Source organism: Aaosphaeria arxii (genome assembly GCF_010015735.1).
Source record: "Aaosphaeria arxii CBS 175.79 unplaced genomic scaffold BU24scaffold_3, whole genome shotgun sequence".
Classification (NCBI taxonomy): domain Eukaryota; kingdom Fungi; phylum Ascomycota; class Dothideomycetes; order Pleosporales; genus Aaosphaeria; species Aaosphaeria arxii.
The window spans coordinates 842,209-856,667 of NW_022983476.1; the positions used below are offsets into that span (position 1 = coordinate 842,209).

Here is a 14,459-nt window from a genome sequence, read left to right on the forward strand (position 1 = left end):
TGCTCCATCAGCTATCGAAAAGCACATGATAATTCGGCGACATAACTCCAATCGTGGGCCTGTAAACTCAAAATGATTTCCACGCATACTGTGCAAGGATCTGGCACTCGACACCCACAATTCCATATCTCTTTATTGTAATCTTGAACCACCAAGGCCCAAGCAAAGCCACATGAGCTGGTGACCTTCGAAACAAATAGGGATGTTGTAGTAGATGCACGTGGTCATCAGACCCTAAAGCTCCTAAGAGGCTGTTCATTGTGGAATATTGTAGCTTGACTGTCGTCTCTGAATTGACGCTTTTACAATATCGAGAAGTTGTGGGCTTCGACTCTACCCATGAACATTCTCTGCGGTTCAACGTAATAAGCGTCGTTGATATCTATGGGTTGCGAAGCCAGGTGGATTTTCGGTTTCTAGGTGTACTACACTGGCGAAAGTTATTTAGATTAGACTTTATGTCTGAATCGACCGTCAGAAAACCGAGATGGTGAGGTTTTCGTCCAAGAATGCCTTTTGGTTGTGACTTCCTTTTGGCCGCTGGATGATAGGTTTTGACGGCGAGCAGCTGCTTTGTATTTCGGGAAGATCAGCATGATGGCTTGATGAGTGATCGATGCGACGACTTCGGTTTTCACAGTTCTGCCTAAATTTATTGGACAAGGAGCGCTACGGATTTCCATAATTCGTCCATATCTATTGTGAAAGTTTTGTAAGTATTTGCCTTGATAATTTTGATTTGGGGCATTCATCTTCACTCTCATCTCCGTTCTAAAGTCCCTTGAATTTTTTATTATCAAGCGTTCAATGAAGTGTATCTTGCATCCTTATTTCAAACCGATCACTCGGGTGTCGATCTGTAAACTGACTTGATCTTGTTTATATCTGCACGCCAGTTGAAACTTGTCGGGGATTCCCAACATGGTTACGTATAGTAGGCTGAAGAAGGTGGTTTCTCCCATGAAGAGGACTTCTGAAACGTAAAGGATACAGCTCCGGACTATTCGCTGAACTCGCTGTTGATATAGAGGAAAGATCTTGTTCACTGGAAATGAATGCCTCGTCTGGACATCGCCAGCATCCAATCCATAAAATTGCCATCTGAAGACATTTATCATCTAATCGGTCAGCATTTCTAGACTATTTTAAGGATAGGTTGTCGACTAGAGCAATTTGAATATCGGATGGGCCGACAGAAGAGGAGCACAGCGCGCGCTGGTCAGAGAAAACATTCATTGAGAGAGCCTCAATTGTTCTTAGTCTAGCAGAGGAGATGGCCATGGAGTTATTTTATGATACGTTAGGTACACGTCTAATTTGTTTGTTAGCAGATTGATGACGGAACGAATCAGATTGAGAAGTACCGTTGTGTTCGTCTATGAGTAAATATCATAATCTAACGGCCGGACCTACCCGGCGCAGGATTTGGAATGGGACTATGGAGAGGAATTCCTTCAGATGATGATTATTACCTCGAGATATATGCAGACGGCCAAAGAAACCCCACAGGCATCGATCACTCATGTGTATAGCTCCGATGTAGCAGGCGATTTGGCCTAGAGTGGGCTAGTCTGTTCCCCCAAGTACGCATTTCGAAATGTGGGACCCTAACGAATTGGTGCGTCTTCCGTCTCCATTCGTCACGCAGGGCTTATCCAAGTCCTTTAGTCAATTCACATCCGATGCAAACTGATAAGAAACAACCGTTGCGTTGCGCCAATAATGAATCTCCTTTTAGCTGATTCCAGACAACACTCAATGCTATGACCTGTCAGAGGCAATTTAGAACGCTTCGGAAGAACGAGATGCATGGCCCGCAGTGGTGGCGGCAGCGCATGCAATCGCCGCTCATCGAAGAACAATCATTGATTCCTCCGCCTCCGGTATCTGAGGGATCCGCGTTTTTACGCATTGTCATCTGTGCTGTCATCAAGCCGCCTATCAACTTCAATGCGTGATTCTGGAGGATTTTTCCCTGCTCCCGGGTGCAGGTGGGCCTCTTATCTTGGGCACAGTACTGTGATGTCCATTGGCTGCACGAAGCCTGTCATAGAACCGTTAAATATCATGTCTGGAATGCTACACTGGGGAGCTCGCGATCATCTTCAACACTAAGACATTTACTGGAATCGACATCATGGGGAGTGACGCACGAAAATGGTCCTGGAAACCTTCGTTTTTGAAGAAGTCAAGTGGACCAACGCAGGACTCTACCCCCAACGAGAGGACATCTTTACTGCCTCCATCGGACGCTTACGATGACGGAGATACTTACGAAAATGAAGCCAAAGAAACTGAATTCCAACTCATTCTCAGAGAGCTCTGGATACTTTTCAAGGGATCCATTCCAGTCGTCCTTGCTTATGCACTCCAGAATTCACTCCAGACGGTGTCTGTCCTGATCGTTGGACGACTATCTCCGGAAGCCCTAGCCACTGCTGCATTTTCATACATGTTTGCAATGGCAACGGCCTGGCTGGTGGCATTGGGTGGTACCACAGCTATTGACACCCTGGCATCCGCAAGTTTCACCGGCAGCAAAAACCGACATGACCTTGGTATCATCCTGCAACGTTCGTTCGTTGTTCTCACATTGATTTATATCCCAATTGCCATCCTCTGGATCTTTTCAGCACCACTATTCAGAGCACTCGGCCAAGAAGAGTATATTGCGAGAGATTCCGCCAAATTCCTGACTGCTTTAGTTCCTGGTGGATTTGGATACATTTACTTCGAAGCAATGAAGAAATACCTCCAAGCTCAAGGTTTGTGCGCCATTCTTCAAGTAATCTTTCCAACCCAAAGCTAAACAAACGCAGCTATCATGAGACCTGGTACCTACGTTCTTCTGATCACTTCTCCGATGAGCGCTGGCCTCAACTATCTATTTGTTTATACGTTCAAGTTCGGTCTCCTGGGCGCACCACTTGCCACCGGCGTTGCATACTGGGCTTCATTCCTTCTCCTCCTCGCCTACGCTCGCTTTGTTGATGGTTGGGAATGTTGGGGAGGATGGAGCCGCGCATGTCTCCAAAACATTTGGACATTTGCACGACTTGCACTGATGGGAGTCATACATGTTGGAACTGAGTGGTGGGCATTTGAGGTCGTTGCTCTGGCGGCAGGAAGACTTGGAACGATTCCACTCGCATCGCAGAGTGTTATCATGACCACGGACCAGGTCATGAACACGATCCCATTTGGTGTCGGTGTTGCTACAAGTGCCCGCGTTGGAAACCTTCTCGGTGCACGCAATGCTAAAGGTGCTGCGAGGTCTGCTAATACCGCTGCTATGCTCAGTGTGATTCTGGGAGTTGTCGTCCTGGTTGTTCTCATGGCGGTCAAGGATTTCTATGCAAAGATCTTCAACGATGACGTTCGAGTCATCAAGTTGACCGCTGAGGTCATGCCCTATGTCGCCTTGTTCCAGATTGCGGATGGTCTGAACGGCAGCTGTGGAGGGTCATTGCGAGGCATGGGTCGGCAGCACATTGGGGCGACAGTCAATTTGCTTTCCTACTATGGAGGTGCTCTACCTCTTGGAATCTGGCTCGCATTCCACGGATGGGGGTTGGCCGGTCTATGGGTTGGACAATGCATAGCTCTCTATCTGGTCGGCATAGCTGAATGGGTGATCGTGGCCTGGAGCAACTGGGAGCACCAGGTGGACAAGGCATTTGCTCGGATGGACTCGGGTGAACAAGCAGAGAGCGGTCTCGCAAGCGGAGATGCGCTATTCAGAGATGGATCTTGATCTGTGTTGTGTTATTACAGTTCGTCTTTGGCATTGACCAGAGATAGTTATGGGGATATGTGACAAAGACGAGTATGCAATGGAATGTGTTAGAGAATTGACAAAACAAAGGCGAGATAGAACCGACCACCCATAATAAGGCGAATGTACGAAATGTCAAATAGTGACTACATTGAGTTAGATCCCTTTCGCTTAGCAATGATTAACCCAGCCGATTGGATTGCTGTGGATCCAACCCGTAATCCCCTGGAACGCTCGTGCAGAGAGTCAGGAATAGGCTCATAGCCTACAGGTAATGCCCTACCCTAATAGCAGCCTTCCCCACGCTCGATCTAGCTCGTACTTGTACGGGGCGGATGGATTTATACACTGCAGTCGAGTTGTATTCAGAAGATGTACATACAGTTGTTGCAGTGCTACCAATCAAGCATCAAGTTGCTTTTCTTTGCCAAATCCGAGAACGAATCCTAGGGTTCATCGGGGCAGGAATCGAATGTCCTTTACAACCTTATCATTTGAGAACAAAAGCATCTATCTCGTACTTTACGGAGAGACTGCTTGGTCTCACGTAGCCTTCTCTTACTTGTATGATGACTGTACTGTGTATATGTAGCATCTGGCACATACGCAGCTGGGGGTTATACACAGATAACGAAATTACACATTTCCAGGGTTTGAGGGCGCACCAAGCATTCGTTAGGATGCACGCTAATTTGGCGATACGTAAAAAGGAGCGGGGATCAAGGAAGTAGTGCAGCTTTACGAGGACTTGTCCTGAGTAATTCGGTCATAACCTGATAAGACGATGGTGGAAGCTATGCGCGTGCGATGAGTGTCGCGTTTACGAAACTGCACGGAATGCTCCCATTGGTCAATTGGTATCGATAGAGCCGACCATCGCCAATACCGGCAGCTCAACCGCAAGCATGCACTTCACATCTCTATTATTTCCATAGTTGAATGGCGAATGGCCGCTTCAGAGTACGATGATTAGGCATAACGGCGCCTTCTGCGGTCCGATGATGTACAGCAAATGACCTAATTCACGCCTGGATTATACCAGGACAGCTCCGAGCTGTTTACCTAAAATGCATAGGTCAAGATGCACGCCGATCCAACTGGGAGTGAATATTTACCAGCTCTTGTCCGCTCTTTTTTCTTCTCTTTCATTGCATCCTCACTCTCCTCAATTCATTTGCTCTCAGTCATCATGAAGTTCCCTAGCACTTTGGTAGGCCTCGCCGCTGTGGTTGCTGCCCACGGCGACCACGACCATCAAGAGGTTTTCGAAGGCCCTCACAACGGCCTGTGGTACAACACATTGCCCGGTGACGGTGGCACTCAAGTATGTAAACCCTTCGTTATATGAGATTGTTGAATGAAAGCCATTGACATAAGTGTAGGCCGATGCCGTCTTCTCTGGAATCTCTACCTTCGGTCGCATCCCGTACAGCCCGTGCCTTTCCTCCCACGCCGCTGACTACGATATTGCTTTCCTTGGTATGTTCTCCAGTTTGATCCAGTTTCCTCGATGATGTTTGTGCTAACAGTATGATTCTAGGTGCTCCCTTCGACACTGGAACTTCTTACCGTCCCGGAGCTCGTTTCGGTCCTAGCGGTATCAGACAAGGTTCTCGCCGTCTCAATCTCTAGTACGTTTACACTCAAGACCCCATGCTTATTATTTGCTCTTTGTGAGTCCAAAGGCTCACGAAGGGTTGGATTTAGTGGCGGATACAACGTTCCTTTGGCTGCGAACCCTTTCAACTCTTGGGCCAAGGTCATTGACTGCGGTGACATCCCAGTTACCTCGTAAGTTTGTGCAAGAGATTCAAACTAGGAAGATCAATGCTAAACAATAACTCAGATACGACAATGCCTACGCTCTGCAGCAGATCGAGGAGGGTCACAACTTGGTTCTCTCCCGCAAGCCTCACACCCATGCGAACCAGCCTGGTCCTTCCAAGAAGGGCAGGACTCTCCCTCGTGTCATCACTCTCGGAGGGTAAGCAAAATCAACTAGCTCCAGTATCGCGTAACTCATACTAATTGATATGTAGTGACCACACTATTACTCTCCCATTGTTGAGGTCGATCAACCGTGAGTACGGCCCAGTCACCGTCATTCACTTCGACAGCCATCTGTAAGTACAAACATCCACACTTGACTCATATTGGACGCATTGTTAATCCCATGTTAGCGACACCTGGAAGCCCAAGGTCTTCGGTGGATCTCCTTCCGAGCAGGCCAGTATCAACCACGGTACCTACTTCTTCCACGCCGCACAGGAGGGACTCCTTGCCAACGACACCAATATCCACGCCGGTATCCGCACGACACTGTCTGGACCCTCCGACTACGAGAACGACGGATACTGCGGTTTCTCCATCGTTGAGGCTAGGGAGATTGACAAGATTGGCATTGACGGCATCATCAAGAAGATCAAGGAGCGTGTCGGCACCACCAACCCCGTCTACCTCAGTATCGATATCGACACTCTTGACCCAGCTTGTAGGTTACATATCTACTATATTCATGTGCATTGACTAACGGGATGATGACAGTCGCCCCTGCTACCGGTACCCCCGAGACTGGTGGATGGACCACCCGTGAGCTCCGCACCATCATCCGTGGTCTTGAGGGCGTTAACCTCATCGCTGCCGATATTGTCGAGGTCGCTCCTGCCTACGACACTAACGCCGAGTTGACCACCATGGCCGCTGCTGTAAGTTTTCATAGCTCCATACATGTATTCATAAGAAACTAATTCGTGAAACAGGATGTCTTGTACGAGGTCATGACCCTCATGGTCAAGAAGGGGCCCCTCAGCCTCATGGAGAAGGGCGAGACCCTCGAGCTCAAGTAGAGCTTTGAGAAGAAGCAGTATACCCAACTATCGTAGAGATCTGTGAGGGGGTAGCACGAAGAGATTTGAGGAGTTACGAGGAAAAGCATGAGTGGCTTAGTGAACATTTAGATGCATCATATCATGTATCAGTTGGAATGATTTAGGATGATGCGCTTGTATGGTGGATCTATCAATGAATTAGCAATGACAATGTAAATTGAACGATGAACAAGATGTGCCGTAAAATGTCGTATCAGATCAAATCAGATCAGATCATAAAGTGATGAAACTTTATTAGCCAGACCAGGCCAGTCCAGATGAGACCAGAGAAGTACATCTAGAAATCTGGCACCAAGTGTTTTGGTTGTCATTTGATGCGCTGACTGATACGAGATGGAACAGGTGATGGTAGAAAATACATTCTAGAAGTGCGCAGGGAACCAGGTTGCAGCAAATCGGGATCGGAGCTACCTAAATAGGCATCGGAGTGTTGGCCAATCAGCGACAGGCATTGGTAATCCGCTTGTACGGGATTCTCCGTTCCAGAGCCATATGACATCGACATTAGCACCGCAGGCGAACACAAATACACTTCAACATTCTCACTCAACTACTCACCATCACTACTCACCTACACTTGCCCTTTTACACGCCTAAGAACGTCTTCACCGTTAACAACAGTTCATTTTGAGATCTTACATCATGGCCTTGCCTCGGACAGCGGGGACGTTCAGCGCCATGTCCACCTCCGCTTTTAACAGATTTGCCGCCTCAACCTCCTCCGCCGCACGAAACTGTCCGCAATGCTCACGAGCCTTCTCATCATTCACACCATACCGACAGTCCTCCAAGCGTCAACTACAAACAGCGACTGCATACCGACCCTCGTCGTTGGGTCTGGAGCCGCCGCCACGGAATTTTGGGGTGCCGAACACGTCGATAGCGGGCGGAATACCCGAGGTCCGCAATTCAATGCCATCACAATCGTCGCAAGAGCAACGAGATATTCCTACGTGGAACCAATACAAGAGCACCAAAATTTCGGAAGGCGAGGCTCAGAAATCCCAACCGCAACAGCCAGCCAAACCTCTCAGGCCGCGCAGATACAAATTCGGCCCACGCAAAGCGACCATCACCCTGTCTCCATCCGCCGTTTCACATCTTAGAGAGCTATTGAATCAACCAGAACCAAAGTTGATAAGAATCGGCACCAAGGCCAAAGGTTGCTCAGGATTGGCGTATCACTTGGAGTACGTGGACAAGCCATCTAAGTTGGATGAACAAGTGGATCAGGATGGCGTCAAGGTCCTCATCGACAACAAGGCCCTTCTGAATATTATTGGCAGCGAGATGGATTGGCTCGAGGACAAGCTTAATCAGAGATTTGTCTTCAAGAACCCTAATATGAGTGAGTCATCTGCAAATCATACACTTTACAAAACTAACAAATAAACAGCGGAACAATGCGGATGTGGAGAGTCGTTCAGTGTCGGATAATTACAATACTGATCACTCGAAACTTTCTTTCTCATTCTTCTAATCATGTTTCTCTGGCTTGTCCGATGCATCTCCGGCTAAGGCATTTGAGGATTACAAATCCACATTCGATGACCGTTGGGATCAAAACTTTCCAGGAGTAAAGTCAAGAACCCGAACATTCTGTACTACGGCGCCAACACTCTTTACAAAGGCCAGGTGGGCAGGATCTTTGTTCAAATAATACTCGCGATCCTCCTCGTTGTCAAACTCGGCGACGAAGCCATGACTCAATCCACCCTATACATTTTTAGATCGGGACACATTTTTATAGAAATATTGGTGGTAATTACTGCATGCCCTTCAGGACTATTATTTCTCCCACCAACGAGCGACTTCACATATGGTTGTTGGGTCGTTGGGTGGATGCACTGCTCTCGCAGTGCCATCATGCTTTTGCATGTCTTTATGGATACCAACATATATAACGTCAGTGTATATTAGTGAAGCATAATTAATGAAACATACCTCATCTATCAACTCTGTGGGTATCCCTGATTTGAATTCAAAGAGAACAATGTGAACGATTGCCATTTTTCACGTTAAGATGTTAGTTTGATTTCAAATGCAAGTGTGGGGTAGTAGTGTCCAGTTTATGTACATGAATCTCCGTTGGATTTGCTAAAAACGCTAGCACACATGACCCGACTTGATTACCATCTGTATACAATAGCAATAGGGCCTGTTCGGAAACGTCCATGTCATCCGGAAAAGTGGCATTTTTCAGCCCTCAGCACTTTGTCAAATGGAGAAATGGATGTCGTGTTTGATAGAAATGGCATTTTTCGGGCATAAGTTGAGCTGCCATTTGGCTAGCGACGTCACCTAAGTATGTCTCTTCAGCTCCTAATTCCCCTATTGCAAGACCGAAAGATATCAGGAAGTCATTTCTGAAATCGAAAGGTAACAATCCTATCGATCCTAGTTATCTAAGGCGAGCAAGTTGATTCAGAATGAAAGTTGTATTTCGACTTGCTGTATTATGTGATCGAATAATTGATAGAACGGAATATCAAACAGCAAACTCCATTTCCTAGTGGAATCTATTTCTGGCTGACTCTGTTATCTTCTAGAAAATGATATTTTGAAATGGAGAGCCGAACAAGCACATAGTATCACTAAAGGCATATGGTAGAGCTCGGAAATAGTGCTTCGGATATAGTACCCGGCGCGATCAATGACGCTCCGCATCCGCCAAGCTCTAGTATCGGATCATCGTTTATCAAGAACAACAAGATCCCTTCCCCACAACCATGCACATACACTCGATAAGGGTTAATGCCCTTGATTAATTGCAACTAACTAGCACCTCGATCGATCTCCGCATAGTCTCATGTCGTGTGTCCATTGACGACGACGTCGTCACTCCATGACGCATTCCCCGTCCTGAACACGCCTGCCTGTCACCATAATCCCTATCACCATCCTCACCACCACCACGATGGCAGCGCCAGATCTGAACCCTCTGCCAGACCAGCTTGTCCACCTAATCGTGCGCTTCGCAGCTTCGATACCGGACCTTTCGCTTCCTATACCATCACCACGAACGACAACGACCCTGTCACTCAAGCAACTGATCAGGCCAAACCTCCCCCCCTCGCTCGCCGCCTCGCGCCTGCGTCTTATTTATGCAGGAAAGGTCCTGGCAGATGCTGCACCTCTGAGTACATCACTCCGCCTACCGCCACCGCCTCCGTCTCGAGATAGAACACACATTTATCAGGATCCGGGCAGCAATGACAATGGCAAAGGCAAAGGGAAATTGCCGGTGAAAGATACGGCTGGTGTTTCGCCGAATGTGCATTTACAACAAGAGGCAAAGAAATACTATATACACTGCTCACTGGGTGATGCGCTATCTGCCAGTGAATTGTCTGCAGAAGCTAGTACTGCGCATGCGTCTGAACTATCTCTTCAGCACGAGCTGGAGTCATCCGATACTAAGGCGCATCGCCGGTCGATTAGCGGTGGCATCAGCGGGAGAAATGATGGCCGAAGAAGGGGGAGCACAACCACTGCGCCTGCACCGCAAGGCTTCGACAGATTGCTTGCATCCGGGTTCACTGCCCAGGAGGTGGCATCTCTGCGATCCCATTTCCAGACCAACCTGAGCTATACACATACACCGGACACCATGCCGAGTCAAACAGAGATGCGCGCTTTGGAAGATAGATGGCTTGACTCCACGGCTACAGACCCCTCGCCAGCACTCACGGGCGAGGCAGATGCTGGCTGGGGTGCTGGGTTTACAGTGGAGGAGGGCGGGTTAGATGATATGCTATATGGATACTTGACTGGATTCTTCTGGCCGCTAGGAGCCCTGATCTGGGGTTTTAGAGAAGAGGGCGTCTGGCCGAGGAGACGGCAACTAGCGGTCGCGATGGGAGTGGTGCTGAATGCCGCATTTGGTTTCATGAGGTGGAGCTCGTGAGGAATCGAGGTGCTCGACAGCACGTCGCCATACAGACTTCAATTGCGGACTTCGAATAACGGCAAATTCTGAACCACGTTCGCCATATTGTGCCGTATTGCACTCGGTGTACATGCGTGTACCTGAAAATCTCTCCACCACTCCGTCGGCATTGAAAGCCCGATTGTATCCACGAAATGCCTCATCACGAGCTCAATGTATCACCGCAGTTGGCATCGTGAGATTTATGGTGGATCTCATTACCCCCTCGAAATGCTCGATCCTTCCAGTCATTTCGTGCGACCACGACCATCGAAGGTATCGTGATGCGACCGGCCCTGGGCCTAGCACGTTAAAGGCTAAAGAGGTACGCAGGGGGGTGCTATGGAACATCAGAATTTGAGATCGCGAGTCGGTATGAAATTTTCAGCAATAGTTCAACAGCAAAGCAAGAAAATCCCCCAGCCTGTCGTTGCCCACGTTGTGGGCCTCTGCGGACCTTGAACAATGGTGATGAGGCTCTGGATTTGCGGCTACTTGCGGTACTAGGGCGAAAAGCTGGCCCGACCATTCGTCCAATGGCCGAATATAGTAGACATTATGTCAGAGAAACTAAATTTTCATCAAGAGCCTCACGGGCCGTCACGCCACAGCCGATGGAAACTGGATTTGCATCACGAACGGCGTCGGAATGGATCCTGATCACGGAATTTGCGTGGCCACGAGGTTTCGAATGTGCCAGAGTCACTCCTGTACAGGGATGCATGCAAACTTCTACCAAATTCTTTCCCGCCGGGAAACGGGGATTCGTCCCTGGTAGGATGCACTGTTTGGTCAGCCAATACAATTATTCAGCCATTCCAACCAATCACTTGCTTGTCCCGCTACCACGTTACCTGACATAACGCCGGATATGGTCTAGCCTAGCCGTTTTGAATTACTGTACCATTGCAACATCGTCACTCCCTTTGTGCTGTGTCACCCGAACATATTGACATCTCCCGGTGTAGGGCGTGCGCTGACCAACAGAAGATTTTGTAAGCTAGTCCAGGGACGAAGGGACGACGATGTCATGACGATGTTGCCAGGCCAGGGTCACATTCAAAATGTTTGCGGCCACCAGACCACATATATAAAGAGACGGAGCTACTCCACGAAATTACTCCTCATCAGCCTAGCATTCCACACCATCGAACAACAGCAATCAACAGCTATTCAAACGAACATCATCGATTCCAATTGAACGTCTCGAATTCTACTCGAACCACCAATCACATTCTCCGCTACCAACCAATCAACAACCACAACATCAACCACCAAACATTACAATGGCCACCACCAACACCCCATCTTTCATCTCCACCCTCGCCCACAAGGCCAAGGCTCACCATGACGGTCTCAACGCTGCCTTCAACACCTACTACGGCGGAGCTTACGGATCCAACCCCAGCTCTCAGGCTACCTCCAGGCGCGCTAGCCATGACTCCGTCGAGCACAAGGAGCCCAAGGAGCACAAGTCCAACAAGACCTGGAAGTCCATCAAGAAGGCCGTTGTCGAGCACCACCGAAGCATGAACGCCGCATACAGCGCCTACTACGGCGGCGGCTCCAGCCCCAACCAGTCCAGGGTCAACTCCACCTACGTTACTCCCAGGGCTTCCGTCGAGTGCTAGACATCTTGAAAGCACTCGAGAATTGATTCTCCTTGAGACATTTCATTCATCAGCACATTCGGCTTAGCAACAAACACACCATGGAGGATCTTTAATTAGGGGAACTTACACGGGACGATATCACGACACACATCTACCGAGATGGGAAGAAAAAAGTTATTTGGATTTATTTTTGGATTGGATTAAAAAGCAAGATACCACCTTTTGCTTTCTGAGTAAATATTTATTTTCGACAAGCGGGAAAGAGAGAGAGAGAGGGAGAAGGAAATATCTTCGATTCTTCTACTTCTACTTCTTTTGTCTAATAGAACCTTTATAATGTAATAATCAACAACTTGAAATCATCATCAACTAGATTCAAACAACTTTCTTGTATACTCTGTGACATATGTACAACTACAAATCCTAAAAGATGAATTTCAATTCTATCAACCAGAGATTATCTACCTATCCGCATAGGAAACACTTGTTCGACGTCTTGTGCTCTGTTCCTGACCAAAACCATAAAACCTAGCGCGCGAATCTGCCCGAGACTAACGGTCGATCATCTCCAGGGATCAATACAACCTCGCATGTAACCTAACTTAACTTACAAAAAACTCAAAAAACACTGCATGGTCTATTTTAAGCGACTTTTCTCGAAGCCAGTTTTCTCTCTCTACTTTTTTCTCTTAATACGAGTAATGCAGGGGGGAGCCAATTACTGAAAATCACGGTACTCGGAATGGACACGAGCTTCCCACAAGTTCCGTCGCGCAGGCATGCTCTTGGAAGGCGAAAGGAATTAATTCGCTACCCGCCGGAAAAACCCTGATGGGTTTTCTAATTTTACAAGTGAGTAACATGGCTAATCGAGTCTAGGTAGGTGAGGGTCTACTATTCAGTATTCAACTGTCCGTGGTGGAAGATGGCGGATGCGGCGCGGTGAGGCGTGTACCTTAACATGGGAGAGAGTGACGTTGTAATGCTTCGTGATGCACGATCTTTGAGAGTGGAGGGAGCTATGGCCGGGCGGGCCGGGGCCGACGATGGAAAGAAGGGAAGAAGGCGTTCACGTCATAGAGAGTGTAAGGTCAATTTGCGTCGGATGATATCATGGTCATTTGCATGTCTGCATGTCTGCGTGTCTGTCTGTTGCACCACCGCGCATTAGAACCCATGTTCATACACATGTCGCTCGCGTGACTGAGACCCAACACCAATTGGATTGGTATCCTGATCCAACTGATCACAACCGCTCTCTGAGCGGTCTGTCCAGTACTCTAGGTGTCTCAAGTCGCTCTCCAGTACTTCCATCCACAAAGGGTATAATGCTCTCCCGATCCTCCACCATACTGTCGTTAACAGCAACCGAGTTCCTGCCCCTAGATTTCCACTTCGGCACCTGTCCCCTCGCTGCTCTCCCCACCCCCATCTCCCTCCACCTCTTCGGCGGCTTGACCCCAAGCTCCACGAGATTCGACCAGATCCTCTCCCCGCGCTTATCCCACCTTGCCAGCCTCTCCTCCTGCTCCTCTTCTGACGGCCTCCACTTGCTCTTCAGAATCCGCCGCACGGCCTCCGGAGAGACTTTGAAGTGGTCCGCGAGCAGGCCCAGCGTGAAGCGCTCAGGCTGCGAGAAGTGTAGGTGTCGAATCCCTTCCATAGTGTCCGGGGAGAGCTTCTTGCGCGGATTCCAGGCTTCGCCGCCGAGTTTCTCCTTCAGAGCTGCCTTTTGTATTTGCCATCTTTCCATCTTTTTCTTGGGCGGTGTGGGTTGCGGTGGTTCTTGAGTTGAAGGGGTTTTTGTGGTCGTGGATTGCTTGGCTACGCGCTGCGAGGTCTCTGGAGGAGAGGGCGTAGTGGAGGATTTCTTGCGGTGTCTTCGAGGGGTCTGCTCGGACGGGTTTGCATCTTCTAGCCGCACAGCTGCGGAGTGGAATCGTGCGAATTGTGCCGTTCGGAATGCATTCGGAGGCGTGTGTAGAGTAGATTTGATAGGTACGAAAGCAGAGATAAATGAATTCAGAACATTCCGTGAACAAGAAGTGCAAGTCATGGCTGTATCGAATTGGAATGGCTACAAGACAGACGGAACGGGGCGTTGTTGTGTTTTGTATGGCGAGAGTTGCAGGACTTTTGGAGAATGAAATCTTTAGCGTAGGCGTTTTGGCGGCGGTATCAAGCCACACTTGTAGCAGCCACAGAAGGAACTATTTCCGCCGATTCTATTAGTTAGTCCATGCGTCACCATTTGA

General features: G+C 48.6%; 6 protein-coding genes across 6 annotated transcripts; 5 read left to right on the forward strand and 1 right to left on the reverse strand.

Annotated features, from left to right (window-relative positions):
- Window positions 1-1,672: 1,672 nt before the first annotated feature.
- BU24DRAFT_388107 (MATE efflux family protein) lies at window positions 1,673-3,891 on the forward strand. Its single transcript, XM_033525001.1, has 2 exons — window positions 1,673-2,765; window positions 2,820-3,891. The coding sequence occupies exons 1-2, from the start codon at window positions 2,138-2,140 to the stop codon at window positions 3,752-3,754; spliced, it is 1,563 nt and encodes a 520-aa protein (XP_033385476.1). The 5' UTR covers window positions 1,673-2,137; the 3' UTR covers window positions 3,755-3,891.
- A 1,073-nt stretch (window positions 3,892-4,964) lies between these two features.
- On the forward strand, window positions 4,965-7,029 carry BU24DRAFT_440210 (Arginase/deacetylase; the record flags this gene model as incomplete). The annotated part of the gene is made up of 9 exons (XM_033530358.1): window positions 4,965-5,099; window positions 5,158-5,254; window positions 5,316-5,406; window positions 5,483-5,566; window positions 5,622-5,759; window positions 5,815-5,898; window positions 5,956-6,266; window positions 6,320-6,480; window positions 6,535-7,029. 9 exons carry the CDS (start codon window positions 4,965-4,967, stop codon window positions 6,619-6,621), a joined length of 1,188 nt encoding a protein of 395 aa, XP_033385477.1. The 3' UTR covers window positions 6,622-7,029.
- A 149-nt stretch (window positions 7,030-7,178) lies between these two features.
- Window positions 7,179-8,545, forward strand: BU24DRAFT_420162 (uncharacterized protein). Its single transcript, XM_033527413.1, has 3 exons — window positions 7,179-8,011; window positions 8,060-8,379; window positions 8,433-8,545. Exons 1-2 carry the CDS (start codon window positions 7,306-7,308, stop codon window positions 8,098-8,100), a joined length of 747 nt encoding a protein of 248 aa, XP_033385478.1. The 5' UTR covers window positions 7,179-7,305; the 3' UTR covers window positions 8,101-8,379; window positions 8,433-8,545.
- Window positions 8,546-9,231: 686 nt separating this feature from the next.
- BU24DRAFT_420163 (uncharacterized protein) lies at window positions 9,232-11,009 on the forward strand. The gene has a single exon (XM_033527414.1). The coding sequence runs from the start codon at window positions 9,581-9,583 to the stop codon at window positions 10,568-10,570; it is 990 nt and encodes a 329-aa protein (XP_033385479.1). The 5' UTR covers window positions 9,232-9,580; the 3' UTR covers window positions 10,571-11,009.
- A 656-nt stretch (window positions 11,010-11,665) lies between these two features.
- BU24DRAFT_144184 (uncharacterized protein) lies at window positions 11,666-12,378 on the forward strand. Its single transcript, XM_033521174.1, has one exon. The coding sequence runs from the start codon at window positions 11,878-11,880 to the stop codon at window positions 12,220-12,222; it is 345 nt and encodes a 114-aa protein (XP_033385480.1). The 5' UTR covers window positions 11,666-11,877; the 3' UTR covers window positions 12,223-12,378.
- Window positions 12,379-13,374: 996 nt separating this feature from the next.
- On the reverse strand, window positions 13,375-14,343 carry BU24DRAFT_420166 (uncharacterized protein). Its single transcript, XM_033527415.1, has one exon. It carries the CDS (start codon window positions 14,258-14,260, stop codon window positions 13,451-13,453), a length of 810 nt encoding a protein of 269 aa, XP_033385481.1. The 5' UTR covers window positions 14,261-14,343; the 3' UTR covers window positions 13,375-13,450.
- Window positions 14,344-14,459: the final 116 nt, after the last annotated feature.

Coding starts and splice junctions, on each gene's coding strand:
- BU24DRAFT_144184 (XM_033521174.1), top strand. CDS start 11,878: ATGGCCACCACCAACACCCCATCTTTCATCTCCACCCTCGCCCACAAG.
- BU24DRAFT_388107 (XM_033525001.1), top strand. CDS start 2,138: ATGGGGAGTGACGCACGAAAATGGTCCTGGAAACCTTCGTTTTTGAAG. Junction 2,766..2,819: donor GAAATACCTCCAAGCTCAAG/GTTTGTGCGCCA, acceptor AAACAAACGCAG/CTATCATGAGACCTGGTACC.
- BU24DRAFT_420166 (XM_033527415.1), bottom strand. CDS start 14,260: ATGACTTGCACTTCTTGTTCACGGAATGTTCTGAATTCATTTATCTCT.
- BU24DRAFT_420163 (XM_033527414.1), top strand. CDS start 9,581: ATGGCAGCGCCAGATCTGAACCCTCTGCCAGACCAGCTTGTCCACCTA.
- BU24DRAFT_420162 (XM_033527413.1), top strand. CDS start 7,306: ATGGCCTTGCCTCGGACAGCGGGGACGTTCAGCGCCATGTCCACCTCC. Junction 8,012..8,059: donor CTTCAAGAACCCTAATATGA/GTGAGTCATCTG, acceptor ACAAATAAACAG/CGGAACAATGCGGATGTGGA.